Here is a 16,084-nt window from a genome sequence, read left to right as displayed (position 1 = left end):
CAAACTTAAGCCACTACTCAATCATCCAGTTCTGAACTCCTACCAACTCTAGAAACTTCACCATCCCCATGTTACTTGAAATTTCTGAAAACTCTGCCATAAAGTCTGCAATTATAGTTCTTCTCTGGGTTAGCTGGATGAAAAACCTATAAAATTGTTGGGGGAGCAGTGGTCTTGGATATCACTCATGAGAACATGGTGAAGCTGGAAAGCTTACTAACCTGTACAAGATGGGTGGCAAATTTAGGACAGAGCTGGGTATACCGTGAGGAGCTCCATCTCTGAAGTTGGTCTCTAGCACCTAATTCCTTTCCACCATCTACCCTGTTGCTTCTTGTTTTCTTACCCAGCCTGTTTTCACTCCCCAGCTCACAAGCAAATACAAACTGGTTTTCAACAAAATTTGTGGCTTCTGGACCAAGCCTTCTGGGCTGGGAGGCCAGATAGCTTCTGAGTACCCCGAACTGTAATTATAATTTTTCTTCTTCCCAACCCACACATCTTCTGGGAGCCTACCAAAATTGAATTTCTGGGTCAGTGTTGGCCTTTACCACTTATGATTTAATTAACTCTGAAAAAAGCTAAGCCTCTTTCTCAGAAAGGAAAGACCAGAGAAATGGTAGCCATGCTCCCAATCACTTCAACATAAACATCTCCTGGACTGTGACCTTGAACATGGGAGTATCAAGAAATGTAAACATGAAAAGAGGTGATTCTCAGGAAGCTTCACTCCTTTGCAAATGAGGTGGCCTTTACAGTTCTGAAAGCTATAAGCTAAGCCTCTTTCTCAGAAAGGAAAGACCAGAGAAATGGTAGCCATGCTCCCAATCACTTCAACATAAACATCTCCTGGACTGTGACCTTGAACATGGGAGTATCAAGAAATGTAAACATGAAAAGAGGTGATTCTCAGGAAGCTTCACTCCTTTGCAAATGAGGTGGCCTTTACAGTTCTGAAAGCTATGGTGACTCTGGAAGAATTTATCACTCTGTGCTGAGGCACTTGGACTTTTTCCACCAGCTTTTCTCTGTGGCTCTATGTCAAAAGTCAGGTCTCTATCATTTCCCTAACCCTAATGTCTGGGAAATAGTATGTGGTCCATATTTGTTGACTGATAAACCCTTCATTCCAAATTAACTCTGGTCCTTAAAGATGCTTTAGGTTTCAAGACGGAAATCCAATCATACCCTCCCTGGCTTAAGACTCTCTGACAGCTTCTCCATGGTCTTGGAATAGAGTTCAAATCCTTCATGTGGCCTAGGAGGCCCTGAGTTGTCTGGCCCTGCCTTGCTTTTCAGTCTTTTCCTGTACCACACTCCCCAACATTGACTACTCTCTACTCATACTGCTCTCCTTTCTAGTCCTGGAACACATGGAGCTCTTTCCTATCTGAAAGCTTTTGCACTTGCTCTTAAATGCACCTGGCATATTTTCCTTGCTATTTCCTCTTTTTTTAGAATTGAAGTATAATTAACATACATCCTTATATTAGCTTCAGGTGCATAATGTAATAATTCAACAATTCTATACATTATTGAGTGCTTGTTATCTGTTTCACCCATCTCCCCTCTGGAAACCACCGGTTTGTTCTCTGTATTTAGAAGTCTGCTTTTTTTTTGTTTATCTTTTTTTTTTCTTTGTTCATTTCACATATGAGTGAAATCATATAGTATTTGTCTTTCTTTGATGGATTTATTTCACTTAGCATTATACCTTCCAGATCCATCCATGCTGCCTTGCAAATGCCAAAAATCTTATTCTTTTTTATGGCTGAGTAATATTCACACACACACACACACACACACACACTCCACACACATCTTCTTTATCCATTCATCTATGAATGGACAGTTGGATTTCTTCCATATCTTGACTATTATAAATAATGTGGCAATAAACACATGGGTACATATATCTTTTTGAATTAGTGTTTTCATTTTCTTTGGGTAAATACCTAGTAATTGAGTTACTGGGTCATTCCTTATCCTTCAAGTAGCAACTGACACATTACCTACTCTGAATAGGGTTTCTTGGCCACCGGAGTACCCTAGCTCCCCATTACTTTTCACTGCAGCAGTCTATTCATTTCTTTTGGAAACAAATTATAATCTACTATTATCTTATATATTTATTTATTCATTTGTTTATTGCCTAAGTCCTTTACTAGAATGTACATTCTATGAGGCCAAAGCTTGATCTATGTCTTTCATGGGTGCAGCCCCAGCACAAGGTGGACCCAAGGAAGTATGTACACTTGTTGAGGGTAAGCAAGTGCCTATCCTCTCTATCATCCTCTTGCATCTAAATTTCAAAGAAGCCATTCAGGAAAGACAGTCTGTTTCCATTTGAATCATTCCAAGGCCCAGTACACTGAAAACATTTTTGTTTACACTGAAAAAGGAGTACCATTAAGATGATACATGAGGCATGGATTTGGCCGGCACAAGTTCCTTTCTTGACTTTGTAACTGACTTACTGTGGGGGCGATTTAATGCAACTCCATTTGTATGAGTAATTTGGGTGTAATAAGCCTGGCCCATTTTGAGTTGCCATTAGGACAAATAATATATTTCAGAGAAGAAAAAATGTTATAGAAAGTCATTGCATTTTGTTTTTATTTTTTGCCTTAATGTGGTCTCATTAGATAAGGTGCCACTGAAAAATGCTAGGGCTATGACAAGATTTACCAGCGAGGGCATCTTATTTTCTTCTTCCTTTGCAAAGTGGCAGGAAACAGTCTGGTTGTGTTTTCTAATTCCTGACAATAATGAAATCCATATGTCACAAAGCCCGTGGCTTGTCAGGGAATAATAAACTGCTTAAATAATCAAATGTCAAGTAGCATCCTTGGTTTCCATTCAGAAGAATGTAATTTTGAATAACTCAGCACAATATTGGACTGCCAACTAAAACTGCCTTCCTTTTTAGCCCAATTACTTAAATTTCTCTAGCATTTAACCCTCAGGGCTTGCTTTCTTTAGAAGGTAACTTACATGGTACAAAACCATCAAGAAAGTCACTTTGAAGTATATCTTCCACTCAGGGAATATGTTCTATTTCTTTACATCAGTTTTCCCAAATTAAAGTATTTTGCATACCATCTTCCCCATCTTTGCTATTCCCACATATCAACACAGCTTCTGTGATGATTATTATTTTTTAAATCCTATCCAGGTACCACCTGGGCTATTATTTACTTAATATATTTTATTTAAATCAATTCACTTTTAAATGTTACTATATGTCTTTAAAAAAGAACACTTATGTCGCTGATGCAGAAGACAAAACACCACCATGAATGGAAGGTAACACAAATTAGAAACTGTTATTGCTTTACTTGTTTATTTATTCATGTGTTTACTAACTGTGTCCTTTACTAGAATGTCCACTCTACGAGGTCAAAACTGGATCTATGTCAAGGCTCTAGCCGCAGCCTGAGGTGGACATAAAGAAAGCAACGTATGTACCCTTGCCGAGGGAGTGCAAGTGCCTATTCCTCCCGTCTTTCCCTTACATCTACATTTCAAAGAAGACATCCAGAAAAGTTACTCTCTTTCCCAAGATCCGGTACAGAAAATATTTTTGGGTAAGTGAGATCTAAACAATGCTATGAAATTCTAGTTGGAGGCTTTGGTCTGCAGAAGACGCAGAACCTGAGGCTTCTGAAGGTGTTAAAGATTTACTAGAACCAAACAAAGACATTCTCCTGGACCTGATCAGAACAGATAAACAAATGGAGAAGCAATGACTTCCTTATCACATGACTTGATTTTACTTAAAGCCATGTCTTGATCAAACCTAACATAATCTGTTATCCGCAGAGCTAAGAGTGCTGTCCTTTGAAAAACACCTGGCATGGGAAGAAAAGTCTGCTCTGTTTCATAGGAGGTAGACAAATACATCTGAGTTCTTGAATCCACAAAGTATTTCTCTTCTCCATTCTCATGCCTGCCTGAGACTGCCTGCCTAAAGACACGATTTCAATTACTTCTGCCTCAGCACCTCCATTGCTTTCCCACAGAAGCAAAAAACAATATATTACAAATGGAGGCAATATTCTTTGAAATAAACATATTGCTTGAAAACTTGTGATAACATATTTTCCTGGCTTTCCATGTTAAGACCCAGGAGAGGAGGACAACTGAATTGAGAGGAAATAATGTCTGCTTGAAAATATCCCACATTTAGCATCCAGATTGATAAAATGAAGGATGAACAGAGGACACACATACACACACAAATGCACACACCTCATTTTTTCCAATCACAAAGTGTATTTAATTCATGAACACAGCATTCTTATATTATGCATCTGATCCAAAATGATCATGCCGGGCAGGGCCCTGGTTTTAAGTGAAGAGACAGTACTGGCTTAGGAAGTGAGGGAGAACTTGGAACTCCCATTACTAGGTTTGGACAATATAGACTAGCATTTCCAATGGATGCTAATAGGTATTAGTTGAAATAAGTTTGGGGAACTCATGAATAATCAAAGGCAAATAGGTTTATTTACTGTTAGAAATCTTCAAAGGTTTTTAAATGCTGATGAACACTGAAAAACTTATAAAGAGATGAAATGTTTTGCATTTCCCAATTAATCATGGTACCACTCTCCCTGCCCTTGTTTTCAGTGAAGACGTTTCCACATTAAAGTTCTAAAAAAACACACTCTTGGACAAAGTGGGTCATGCGATGTACTTCTGGATTTGTGACTGTACTTGGTAAAAACAAACAAACAAACAAACAAACCCAAACAACAAAACAAGAGTCAAATTCCTTGTAGACACGTGATGAGATAAGATGTGGGTTTCCAGTTATTGGGTAAAATACCTAGTAGCAGCAACAACAGAATTAATGAGTAACAAATAAAACTAGCTTGAATTGATTTTTGATTTTAGAATGTATAAATAAAGTATGGGCATCAGCAGGCTGTAAGAATAGTTAAAGACAAGATTCAGAAGATGAGGAGGGCAGAAAAAGGGCTAAACTTGTGAGATGATAAAGGGGAGCTACTAGGACAGACTGAAGATAACCTTCAAAATGATACTTTTTGGGGTAATCAAAATCAAGTAGCAGACATGATAGTGAGGGATTGATAATGGGAAAAATTATAAGTAGAAGTAGAGAAGAAAAGGAGAATATAAGTTTCAAAGGAAAAAAAAAAAAGATAGGATTCTGAACAAGTCCAAACTTAGGGAGAGAGGAAGAAAATGTACCTGCACCAACAGGCTCATTCATCCAACCATGTCAAGCCAGAGGCAGAGAAAAACTTCCAGAACTGAATGATGACAAAGAAAAAGGTAAAGAAGAGACCTGGGAAAAGAATTGTAGATTTAGAAGGATGATGAGTAGAGGTTTAAAGAGAATTCATATAGAAAGGATAAAAAAAGAGACAGCAGGAAACACAAGCATTGCCAGATTTCAGACTGTGTATATCTCCTTGGGATACTAAGAAATGGCATATACAGGGCACTTACACTTGTTCTCCTTCGGCAGACATAACAAGTTCATCACGCACTATTTTCCTCTGAATACAGATTTGCCCTCAGACCTCTTCTCAACATAGCACTCAAAGTAGCCACTCCTGACTGATTTCACTGGACCCTAGCCATGAAAACTTGCATTCTTCACGTATTTAAAAACAAGCAGGCAAACAAGCAAATCCTCTGTGAGGTTTTAGTAATACCTGCTCACTGATGGAAGAAAAATTAAAATATTATAGCTTTGGCTGGAAAAGCAAAATGTTTTAGGGTGAGATGTTTATGAATATGGACATAATAAAGCACATGTGTGGATATGAGTAAATATATATGTGAAATATGAGTATTTCAAGTAGGTAGACCGAAGTGTTCCATATTTATTTGTAATCTGAAACTCTGTTTTAAATATTCATAAGCACATGAAAATCAGCTCATCATTTACCCTGGCAGCTGAAAACTGTAAGCCTAATAAAATGATATGAATAATGTTTTAAGATAAAATAGTTCATATGAAACAACATCCTGTTAGAATAATCAGAGATTTCTCCTTCCTTCTCTATCTTAGGACACCATATTAGGCCCAACATCCAAAAAGTTGGCAGAAATACCAAATAGGTTTTTCTTCCCCCACATAATGACACATTTTTAAAAGCACGTATAAATAATGCAGCACAACATAATAGCATTGATAAGGGTCAGGCCATGGCGGCAGGTGTGGGGAAAATGAGGATTTTGTCAGGCAGTAAAAAAGAAACTGCATTCATTTTCAGTTTAAAACTAAGTTTAAAAAAGGGGGGGAAAGATAATGTGCGACAAGTTGTATTGGTTTCCATTTTATCTCGCTTCCATTCGGCAACTTCGCCCACGTACTCGAAGGCATACAATGCCCTCAGATTTCCTCTAGTCTGGGAAACATTCAGTGCTTTCTTTGAACCATTTTGTTTGAAACACGCTGGTACGTTATTCATGTTCTGCTAAATAGTTCATAATTCTCCGGGGAAGGAGAGGCAGTACATTGCTATCAGGGGTTGCTGTTTTTATGACTTTTATGGATTAACAACAATAAGAAAAGAAAGCTCGTTAGTCTAGGCTGGCTTAATTGAGATAGAAGAGAAATAGTTGGTTAGGGAGGTAACAAAAACAGTTTCCCCTCCTGAATTGCTGAGGCCTGAGAGTCTACTCACCTAAATGAATTGATCATCATTATTCTTACGAACCACTGCTGGAGAATCCTAGCTGGTCTCCTGCATCAACTCTGGCTCTCTCTGCTACAGCCACAGTGATTTCTTTTTTTTTTTTTTAAAGATTTTATTTATTTATTTGACAGAGAGAGATCACAAGTAGGCAGAGAGGCAGGCAGAGAGAGAGAGAGAGAGGAAAGCAGGCTCTCCACTCAGCGGAGAGCCCGATGCGGGACTCGATCCCAGGACCCTGGGATCATGACCTGAGCCGAAGGCAGCGGCTTAACCCACTGAGCCACCCAGGCGCCCCAGCCACAGTGATTTTTTTAAAACACATATCTAATCACTTATCTCTGTACTTCCCTCTCACGTTCTAACAAGGCTCTCCATTGTGTGGTCCCTTCTTGTCTCACGGGCAGTTTCTGGCATACCTTGTTCTCTGAGCTCTAGCCCCACGAAAACTTCTTTCCATTCTGCTTTCCCATAGGGCCTTCGTTAACCACAGGGCCTTTATACAAGCTGACTGCCTGGAATGCTCTTTCTATTCCCATCCCATCTCATTCAACTTTTATAATACAAGCCCAAATTTCTCATAACTCCTACAGAAGGCCTACTCTGACTCTGTCCCCACAAAGTGACTTAGGTCCCCTGCTACCTCCTCTCAAAGCACTCTTTCCTTTTCAGCATATTTAACTATTTGTAATTATAAATTTATGTGATTATATTTCTGATCCTTCCACTCAATGGTGAGCTCTGTAGGGCTAAAGCAGTGACTACCTTCCTCTCCACTGGGCAACACTACCTTGTACACACACACTGAGCATTTGACAAATATGCATTGATCAAATGAATTAATGTATCATATTTAATATAACACACTGCTTTACTGACACAGTCATAATTGTGGCACATAGAGAAAGATTTTGAAAAAATCTCTTAATCCATGAACCAAATATCATTCAGTAAATTTAATATAACAGATTTGTATCAAACTTTCCTACACGTTCTGTTAAAGGATTGAAACTAAGGTGATTACATAGAGCTCCAGAAAGGAGATTGTTTCTTTACTTTCCTTCTGTTCTCTGCTCTGAAAAAACTGCAATCCTTATTATGGCTGCCAAATAAGAATGTAATCAAGTCATCTTGTTTGGAAAACAAACAAGGAACATGCCTTCTAGAACCTTCTGGCGAAACCAGACCTTTAACATGGAGTTAGACAAAATGAAGCCAATGAGAACCACCTTCTGGAAGATGAACAGTGGAGGAGCAGAACTTACGTTGGTTTAGAAGCCTCGGCCTGGTCAGTCTGTAGTTTCTCTCCTCCTTCCACTTCCATTGTGCAATATACAATGCGATTGGGAGCCAAGGATTTGAGGCCTTGGACTTCCATGATCACCACCTGGAAAGAGAATCACACATGGTGGAGGTTACTGCCAAAGCCCATGGACAGCATCACCCAGAAGAAAATAAAGAGGTGAAAAGAAGTGACCCAAAAAACCCAACAAGTTTCTGGCAGTTTCTATCAGTTTGCTATCAGCCAGGCTGGTACCAGTCTAGCATGGAGATACAATTCTTGATAGTGTAACTTTTTGCCTCCTGGATGGAAAGACAACCCTCACCACTTTAGAAGCTCATAGGGCCAGACAGGTGGTGTGAAATGGGTTTCTCTCTTCCTGGGTTTAATGCACAGGATCCTTTTTCATTTCTACAAATAAATAGGCTCTCTCTTATTTTCTTTAAAAATAGTCTAACTTTTAATTCAGAACTTGGCAGAGACAAAGGCCCAGAAATTACTTTTCCCTTTTTCCTTAGCAAATGCCAAGATAAAGGGCAAAGAACCATTCAGCATTAAAGGCAGAGAGACAGCAAGGAGTAGTGGGGCCTGGGGCAAAATAGGAGAGCATATGCTCCATCTAAACAGAGCAGTTGGCACCCAGTTGCAGCCCACTGTGGCCTTGTCTTTCCTTAGTCTGGAATTGCCAGATACTGCAGTTTTTCCTACCCAGAAAACGGAAATCTGATTCAGAATGAAAGTCAGAAATCTGATTTTGAAGTTTTGACAATAATCCAAAAAGGGAGGAATAAAATACACAAACTCTGGGCAGGCCAACATTGTTGAATCAAAACAAAAACACATCTGCAGCTGTATACTCTCTGTTCTAGACTGAGGAAAAAAGCTGGTGTTTTGCTGGACCAAAATATATCATTTACAATTCTTGGCACTTCCAACCACTACCCTTAACTCCATTCAATCACCTGAGATTCTCATATTCAGTCGTATATCCTGTCATTTATTAGAGGGGAGAGGACTGGAGGGGCGGATAGAGCAAATATACAGATTTAAAAATCTGAAACAAATGACCTGCATCAGGGATCTATATTAAGCAAGGGATACTAAAATATCACTCAGTTGTACTCCAAAAGAGGTAATGGCAGGTCACACAGAGAAGGATGGTTGTGCAAAAAATGTACACTTCCAGGGCACCTGGGTGGCTCAGTGGGTTAAGTCTCTGGTCTTAATCTCAGGTCATGATCTCAGGGTCCTAGGATTGAGCCTCACATCAGGCTCTCTGTTCAGCGGGGAGCCTGCTTCCTCCCCTCAACTCTGCTTGCCTCTCTGCCTACTTGTGATCTCTCTCTCTCTCTGTCAAATAAATAATCTTTTAAAAAATGTACACTTCCTTCTTTACTTCCTTCTTTTATTTCAGAATTTGTACTTACATTCTAGTTAGTTAACATGCAGTGCAATATTGGTTTCAGGAGGAGAATTTAGTGATTTGTCACTTACATACAACACCCAGTGTGTACACTTCTTCAATGGGCTTGACTTAAGGAAGAGCAATAGGACTGGCCTTGATCCAAGTCAGATTTGCTGTTGAAAAGCCCAGTGGTTCTCAAACTTGATGCAAACCAGAAATATCTGGAGGGCTTTCTAAACCCAGAAACTGCTGGGCTCCACCCCCAGAATTTCTGATAAGCAGGTCTGGGATGGAGCCCAAGCCTTTTTTATTTCTAGTAATTTCCCTGGTGCTGCTGATGCTGATGACCCAGGAACCGTACTTTGAGAACCACTCTCACTCATGTGACGTGGAGCAAATGGCCTGGCCTTGAAGTCAGACCACTTTTCTTTCAAATCTCCCGAGTCTCAGTCTTTTCATCTGTAAAATGAGGGTAACAACATATGCCCTATATCCCTCCGTGGCTGTTACGTGAGAACCAAATACGATGATGTATGTAGCTGAGAATGTTTATACTGGAAAGAACCATACAAATGAGAGGAAATGAGAGGCACAGGAGCAAGAACAGCATTTTTTTGTAATTTGAAAGATTTCGTTCACATCCTGAATCTGCATTTTTCACTAGCCGTATAATTACTTGTAAGTTCCTTAACCTCTCTGTGGCTTTTTTTCCCCACATTTGCAAATGGTTCAAAAGACTGTTGTGAGGATTCACGGATGTTGTTTTCCATCAGAGCACTCCCCTGTGCAAGGCTGGGCCACTGGGCAACCTGGACCTCAGTTCTCCTGCTGCGGTTCACTGCTCTACATCACTGTCCTTCCCAGCCTTGCAATTCTGAAGTGCATGAAACATGTCTTGTACCAACCTGCAAGTCCAAACCCAGTCTGCCCTGAGGAGATGACCTTCCTCTATCTCCCTCTTCTCACCAACCCCCCACTGTGTCACCCATCATACAGACGCACAATGATTGCTGCTGGCAGTTTTAGTACATGTGCAATTTGCTGTTCCAAGTAAAAAGTATTTGGGAAGCCTAGGGCATTTCATTCTGTGCTTGTGCTTACACATTAAAGCCTGTTTGAACCATGTACACATGGGAGTGTGGTTGGGGACTCACTCACATCTACATTTCAGATAATCAGCTGTATAATATTGAGTCCTGGTAAAGAATTAAGAAATTACGGATTTAAAAACTTCATGAAAATCAATAAACCACTTTTTTCCCACTTTCTGTAGAAAGACAAGAGGCAGTACGGAATAAATTGCCACCTCTAATTGGCAATAATCAAATTCAAAGACACCTAAGAAAAAGCATTCAGTACCTCAGGTGGTGGTATTAAAAAAGAAAGAAAGGAAGGAAGTTTCTGTGAAATTACACTGATGATTTTTTTCACACACCAAGTGCCCTATATTTAACTGTATGCTGCTTCTTCCAACTGCAAAATACATGTTGAAACACTGTAATATGACTATCTTGATCAGAAATGAGCATAGTAAAACAAATTATCTGCAGTTAATTCACAGCAAGCATTAATGATGTTCTAGAAAATGAACCTAGTCTTCACAAATCCTAACTAAATCTACAGAAATTTGATCTATTTTCTTGGTCTTCCCAAGTCTAGGGCTATCGTAAAATCCTTGTGCGGTTCTGAGCTTGAATAAGTTACTAATGGTTCTCGAACTTCAGGGCACAGAAGAGACACTGGGTGGCTTGTTAAAATGTGCATTTCGTGGTGCATCCCACCCAGAGATTCCTTCCGACACCACTGAGACATATTTTACAGATCATATAATTAACCCATTTCAAGTGTACAATGCAATGATTTTAGTAAATTTACTAAGTTGCATGACTATCATCACAAATTAGTTTTAGAATATTCTTATCTCCTCCAATAATGTCCCTCATGTCCATTTTCACTTCCTGCCCCAGGCGACGCTAATCTGATCTAAATCTCTAAAATCTAGAGATTTGTCTTTTCTAGACATTTTATATCGATGGAATCAAACAACATGTGTCTCTGTGTCTGTCTTCTTTCTCTAAGCAGAATGTTTCTGACATTCATCTACATCAAAGCATGTTATCTGTAGTTTGTTTCTTTCAATTGCTGAAAATTTCATACTCTTTGTATGGATGTACCACATTTTGTCTATCCATTTATTAGTGAATACACATATAGATTCTTTGTATTTTTGGCTAGTAAGAATAATGCTGCTATAAACATTTGGGGAGCAAGATTTTATAGGGACATGTGTTTTCATTTCTCTTGGGTAGCTACCTTAGAGTTGCATTCAACACATGGTAATTTTATGTTTAACTTTTTTTTTTCCAAAGATTTTATCTATTTATTTGGCACAGAGAGAGAGATCACATGTAGGCAGAGAGGCAGGCAGAGAGAGAGGGGGAAGCAGGTTCCCTGCTGAGCAGAGAGCCCGATGCGGGACTCGATCCCAGGACCCTGAGACCATGGCCTGAGCCGAAGGCAGAGCCTTGACCCACTAAGCCACCCAGGTGCCCCAGTTTATGTTTAACTTTTTGAGAAACCACCAAACTATTTTCCAAAGTGACTGCAGCATGTTGTATTTCCCCTGCCTCGAGATTTGGGTCAGCAGGTCTGGGTGATGCCAGGAATCTGCACACTAACCAGTTTCCCAGGCAATTCCAATGTAGCCAGATTGGATCCACTCCCTAAATTATATGTATGAAGAACAAATGTGAGTAGAAGTTATAGAGAAATTTATTAGCATGTGGAGGCTTCTGCCACAGTCCCAGTCTGTACACGTTTTTTTACAGGTGATGAGATCAGTAAAAATGTCTCCACTGCAACAAGAGGCTTTCTACGGTGTAGCCAACAGGAGACATGACAGGAAAGAAAATCTACAACTCATCAAATGATGCTAGGTATTTCTCTCATAACTATGACACAGGATGCCAAAATTTTAAACTTTCTAGATTACATAAGGTCTTTACAAAATCCTTGAGCACTGCTTTAAGATGGAAAATAATGCAAGATTAAATTAAGTAGGTGGTTCTTCTTTTTTTTTTTTTGTTTTAAAGATTTTATTTATTTATTTGATAGAGAGAGATCACAAGTAGACAGAGAGGCAGGCAGAGAGAGAGAGAGGGAAGCAGGCACCCTGCTGAGCAGAGAGCTCGATGCAGGACTCGATCCCAGGACCCTGAGATCATGACCTGAGCTGAAGGCAGCGGCTTAATGCACTGAGCCACCCAGGCACCCAAGTAGGTGGTTCTTAAGACTGCATTTCCTTAAGGAAAGCATGGGCTCCTGGAGATGGAGAATCACTTGCTGATTAGCTGACCTATGCTTAGCAAGCTGTTATTTTAATAACTGGTCTGGGGGTGCAAGGAGGAAAGCAAGCTAGCTGTGGTGCGTCTAATCACCCACATCCTGCTGGCTGTGCCAGAAGATGTTTAAGGGTTTAGGGCTTTTTACCTCCAGAGAGAAAGACAGCACAACGTCTGATTTGGAGAGCTGGTTCTCACTCTCCTCGCCCATGTCGATAATGGAAGCATTGTGGCTGCGTTTGAGTTTCTGAAGCTTGAACTCGCCACCTTTGGACACCGGCATGCTCTCTAAGTTGGCCATGAGCAGGTTGACTGATGACTTCAGCTCCTCAATGTACATGTTTTCCATTTCTTTGGATACAAACTTGGGAAATTTGCGCTCCTTAAAAAGAAAAAGAAAAGTATGAGCAGAAAAGTAAATAGAGAACTGATTTACATAGAAGGCTTCCATCTTACAGCCCAGAGTTTTAATAACATCTACCATTGGGGAAATTTTGCTCAGATATTGTGCTGCTGTGCTAGAAAAATGTTCGACCTAGCCGAGTTGATAGCTGCTTGCCTTCTAGTTATTTACACTCTCTAACAGCTGAGAGATATATACATAAACATATAGTAAGAAAGAGTCAAATGTTTTATTATAGTCCAATTCCCCCCCCCCCCAGTTTTCTCCAGCAAATTTGATTTGTGGAAAGAAAAATGGGGTGATATTTTTTAAATCTGGTTTCAGTTGAAACAGTTTTTCTTTTTAGCAAAATGCAATCAGTTGTTTTTAAGTTTAGAGACAGAAAGACACCCTATTTCTGGATACATATAGAGATTTTCTCACATGAATAATTCAAGAGGAGCTCATTTGAGATGTTTCAAACATAGCCTGTAGCTATTTCTAAAAGGAATAGTAGAAAGAATAGTTACTGTTTTCAAGAAAAATTGAAAAAATTAATGAAGTGATGAAAAACATGATTAAAATTCTTTAGAAAAGAAGATTAAAAGAATTCAGTATAAAAACTGACCTCTATTTTTTCCTTCCTTGCTTATGAATTCAGTTGTAATTGCAACATGCTTTAACTATGCTATTTAATTCTTTATACCTCTAAGTTGTCCAAGTGCCTTAAATATACTTTGGATTAATCACCTTCTCAAAGAATCATTTTCCACTTGAAACATGAACTTGCCCTCCTTAGTCTTGGCTCATACTGATCAGGTTGAGGGGCAAGCCACATCAGTTTGACTTTTTTTTGGGGGGGGCACAAGTGATAGAAAAACCCAGTTTGGAACTGGCTTAAACAATGAAGGGAATTTATTGGTCTGAAATGTCCTGGGGGTAGACCAGCTTCCAGGGAGGCTGGAATCAGGACTCTGATGATACCACAACTGATTTTTTTTCCCAAATCTTGGTTTGGGTTTCTTCGGGTTGGCCCAATGCTCAGTCTGGCTCCCCTTAATGTCACAGAAGGGTTGCTAAAGATCTGCACCTTATAACATCACATTATGCTATCTAAAGGAAGGATGACTATCTCTTCTTGTAATGTCTTTTATTCCAAAATTCTCACCCAAAGTCTGACTTATGTACATACTCTGAACCACCTTTTATGACTGGTGATATGTTGTGTTGAGTTGCTTAGGCATGAGTTATTTCCTCCGTCCCTGTGGCTGAGGATAGAATTCCACCTGGATCACATGGGACATGAATTGGTTTACCAATTCTGGGTGGCCAAAAAAACAAGATGCATAGTATGTGGGTACCTAGTATGTGGGACCCAAATCAACCAACTAATTCAATTAAGTGGCAAACAGTCAACTGGATTTACCCTCTCCAACAAGTGAACTGAGAGACACTGAGATTGCAATTATCAGTGGAGCTGAAATAGCAAGATCATGTAGACTCAGGGTAGCTGCTATGTTGGAACACATGAAAGACTAAGACACTTCACAAAGAAGTGAGAGAAGGAGGTAGAGAGAGGATAGAGGTAGAGACTAACAAGGGAGGGAGAAAAGGCAGGAAGGTGGGAGAAAGGGGAGAGGAAAAAAGAAGTTATTTAGGGTCACAAAAAGGAGCTCTGAATTTTTATTGTTTTGCTAATTCCCATAAAGTCCACCTATTTTTCCTGTTGGATCTTTTGTGATGTTTTCTTCTCCTTTCAATAAGTCTCCTCACACACTAGTTAGCTAGAAGGGTATTTCTTTCTTGCTACCATAGAGGTTTCACTAAAATTCATATCGTAAATCCTCTGTATAGAGCTTGGAGATGTCTTTGTGCTATGCCAGTCTTCTTCCTCTCCAGGGGCTGTCATAAGCCTTCCCCTTTCCCCTTTGCCTCCTTAGGTAATTCTCAGTCATCTTGCCATCTTCTGTATATCAGCCTCAAAATTTTATTTCCCTAGGTTGAATCCCTTTATTATACTTTCTTATAATACCTAGGCTCAACTTTTTGGCAACACTTATTAAAATTAATAGAAAAGGGTGAGATTTATTTATTGTTTATCTTTCCTGCTAGGCCACGATGTCTGTCTTGATACCCTTGGTGAATTCTTATTCTCTAGAATAATCTTTGGCACATAGTAAGTACACATATGAGTTGAGTGAATGAATGGATGGCTTGTCAAACTGTCCATATTAAGTTATCAGTGCAGCTAAAACTCAGTCATGAGGTGGAGGCGGAGAGATGATGAAATAGTTCTGGAAGAACAGTGAGATTCTGCTTTTCTGTGTAAATGAGCATGGGGGTCTGAAATCTACCCAGCAACCTTTGAGTGCTTGTTCCTTCTGGAACCTTTTAATATAATCACTTCCTGCTTTATGGTTGGGCTCAGTCCACCAGTGAATGTTTCTAAACACACTGCGGGTGAAAGTAAAAGGAGAAGCAGGATAGACACCTCTGAAATAACAGACTAGGTTGATGAGCTCAACGAGAACTAGGAATGATTCAAGGTAAGAATCTTAATTCTAAAATTTTGCACAGTAGGCTTCCTTTTTCTTCTTATCATTCTTGGACTCAATCTGGGATAACCGTGAGCCTCAAAGACTTGGACAAACATTATGAAAAAGACCACAGAGATGTGAGGACTTGGCTGCTGGTCCACCATCACTTAGAAAATATTTACTACCACCAACACTGTGCCTGGTTTAGTGTTAGACACTGGGGGGATCATGATGAAAGGATATGGACTGTTGCCCTGAAGCTTACAATCAGTGGGGAGAAAGATCTACTGGGGAAGCAACAAAGTAGATGTTGTAACAGCAGGGTATGAGACATGAGACAGGCAAGAGCTGATAGAATCAGGAGTGGCTTTCCAGAGGAGGCAATCCTCAGGCTGAGAGTCTGATGGATGAGGAAGAGTTTGCCACCAGCTTGAGTTGGCTGGGACAGAATCATTGTTCTTTT

At 39.7% G+C, this 16,084-nt stretch overlaps 1 protein-coding gene across 25 annotated transcripts in view; it reads right to left on the bottom strand.

Moving 5' to 3' along the window:
• CADPS (calcium dependent secretion activator) overlaps positions 1-16,084 on the bottom strand; it is a 472,977-nt gene that overhangs the window by 230,154 nt on the left and 226,739 nt on the right. For all 25 annotated transcript variants that reach the window (XM_044253251.1, XM_044253242.1, XM_044253245.1 and 22 more), the window contains 2 exons: positions 12,851-13,084; positions 7,940-8,061 (listed from right to left, as the gene is read on the bottom strand). In XM_044253251.1, coding sequence (XP_044109186.1) covers positions 7,940-8,061; positions 12,851-13,084 — 356 coding nt within the window. The remainder of the gene's footprint in view (positions 1-7,939; positions 8,062-12,850; positions 13,085-16,084) is intronic.

The sequence above is a fragment of the Neovison vison genome, chromosome 6 (assembly GCF_020171115.1).
Source record: "Neovison vison isolate M4711 chromosome 6, ASM_NN_V1, whole genome shotgun sequence".
NCBI classification, from domain to species: domain Eukaryota; kingdom Metazoa; phylum Chordata; class Mammalia; order Carnivora; family Mustelidae; genus Neogale; species Neogale vison.
This window is presented reverse-complemented; position numbering and strand designations above follow the sequence as displayed.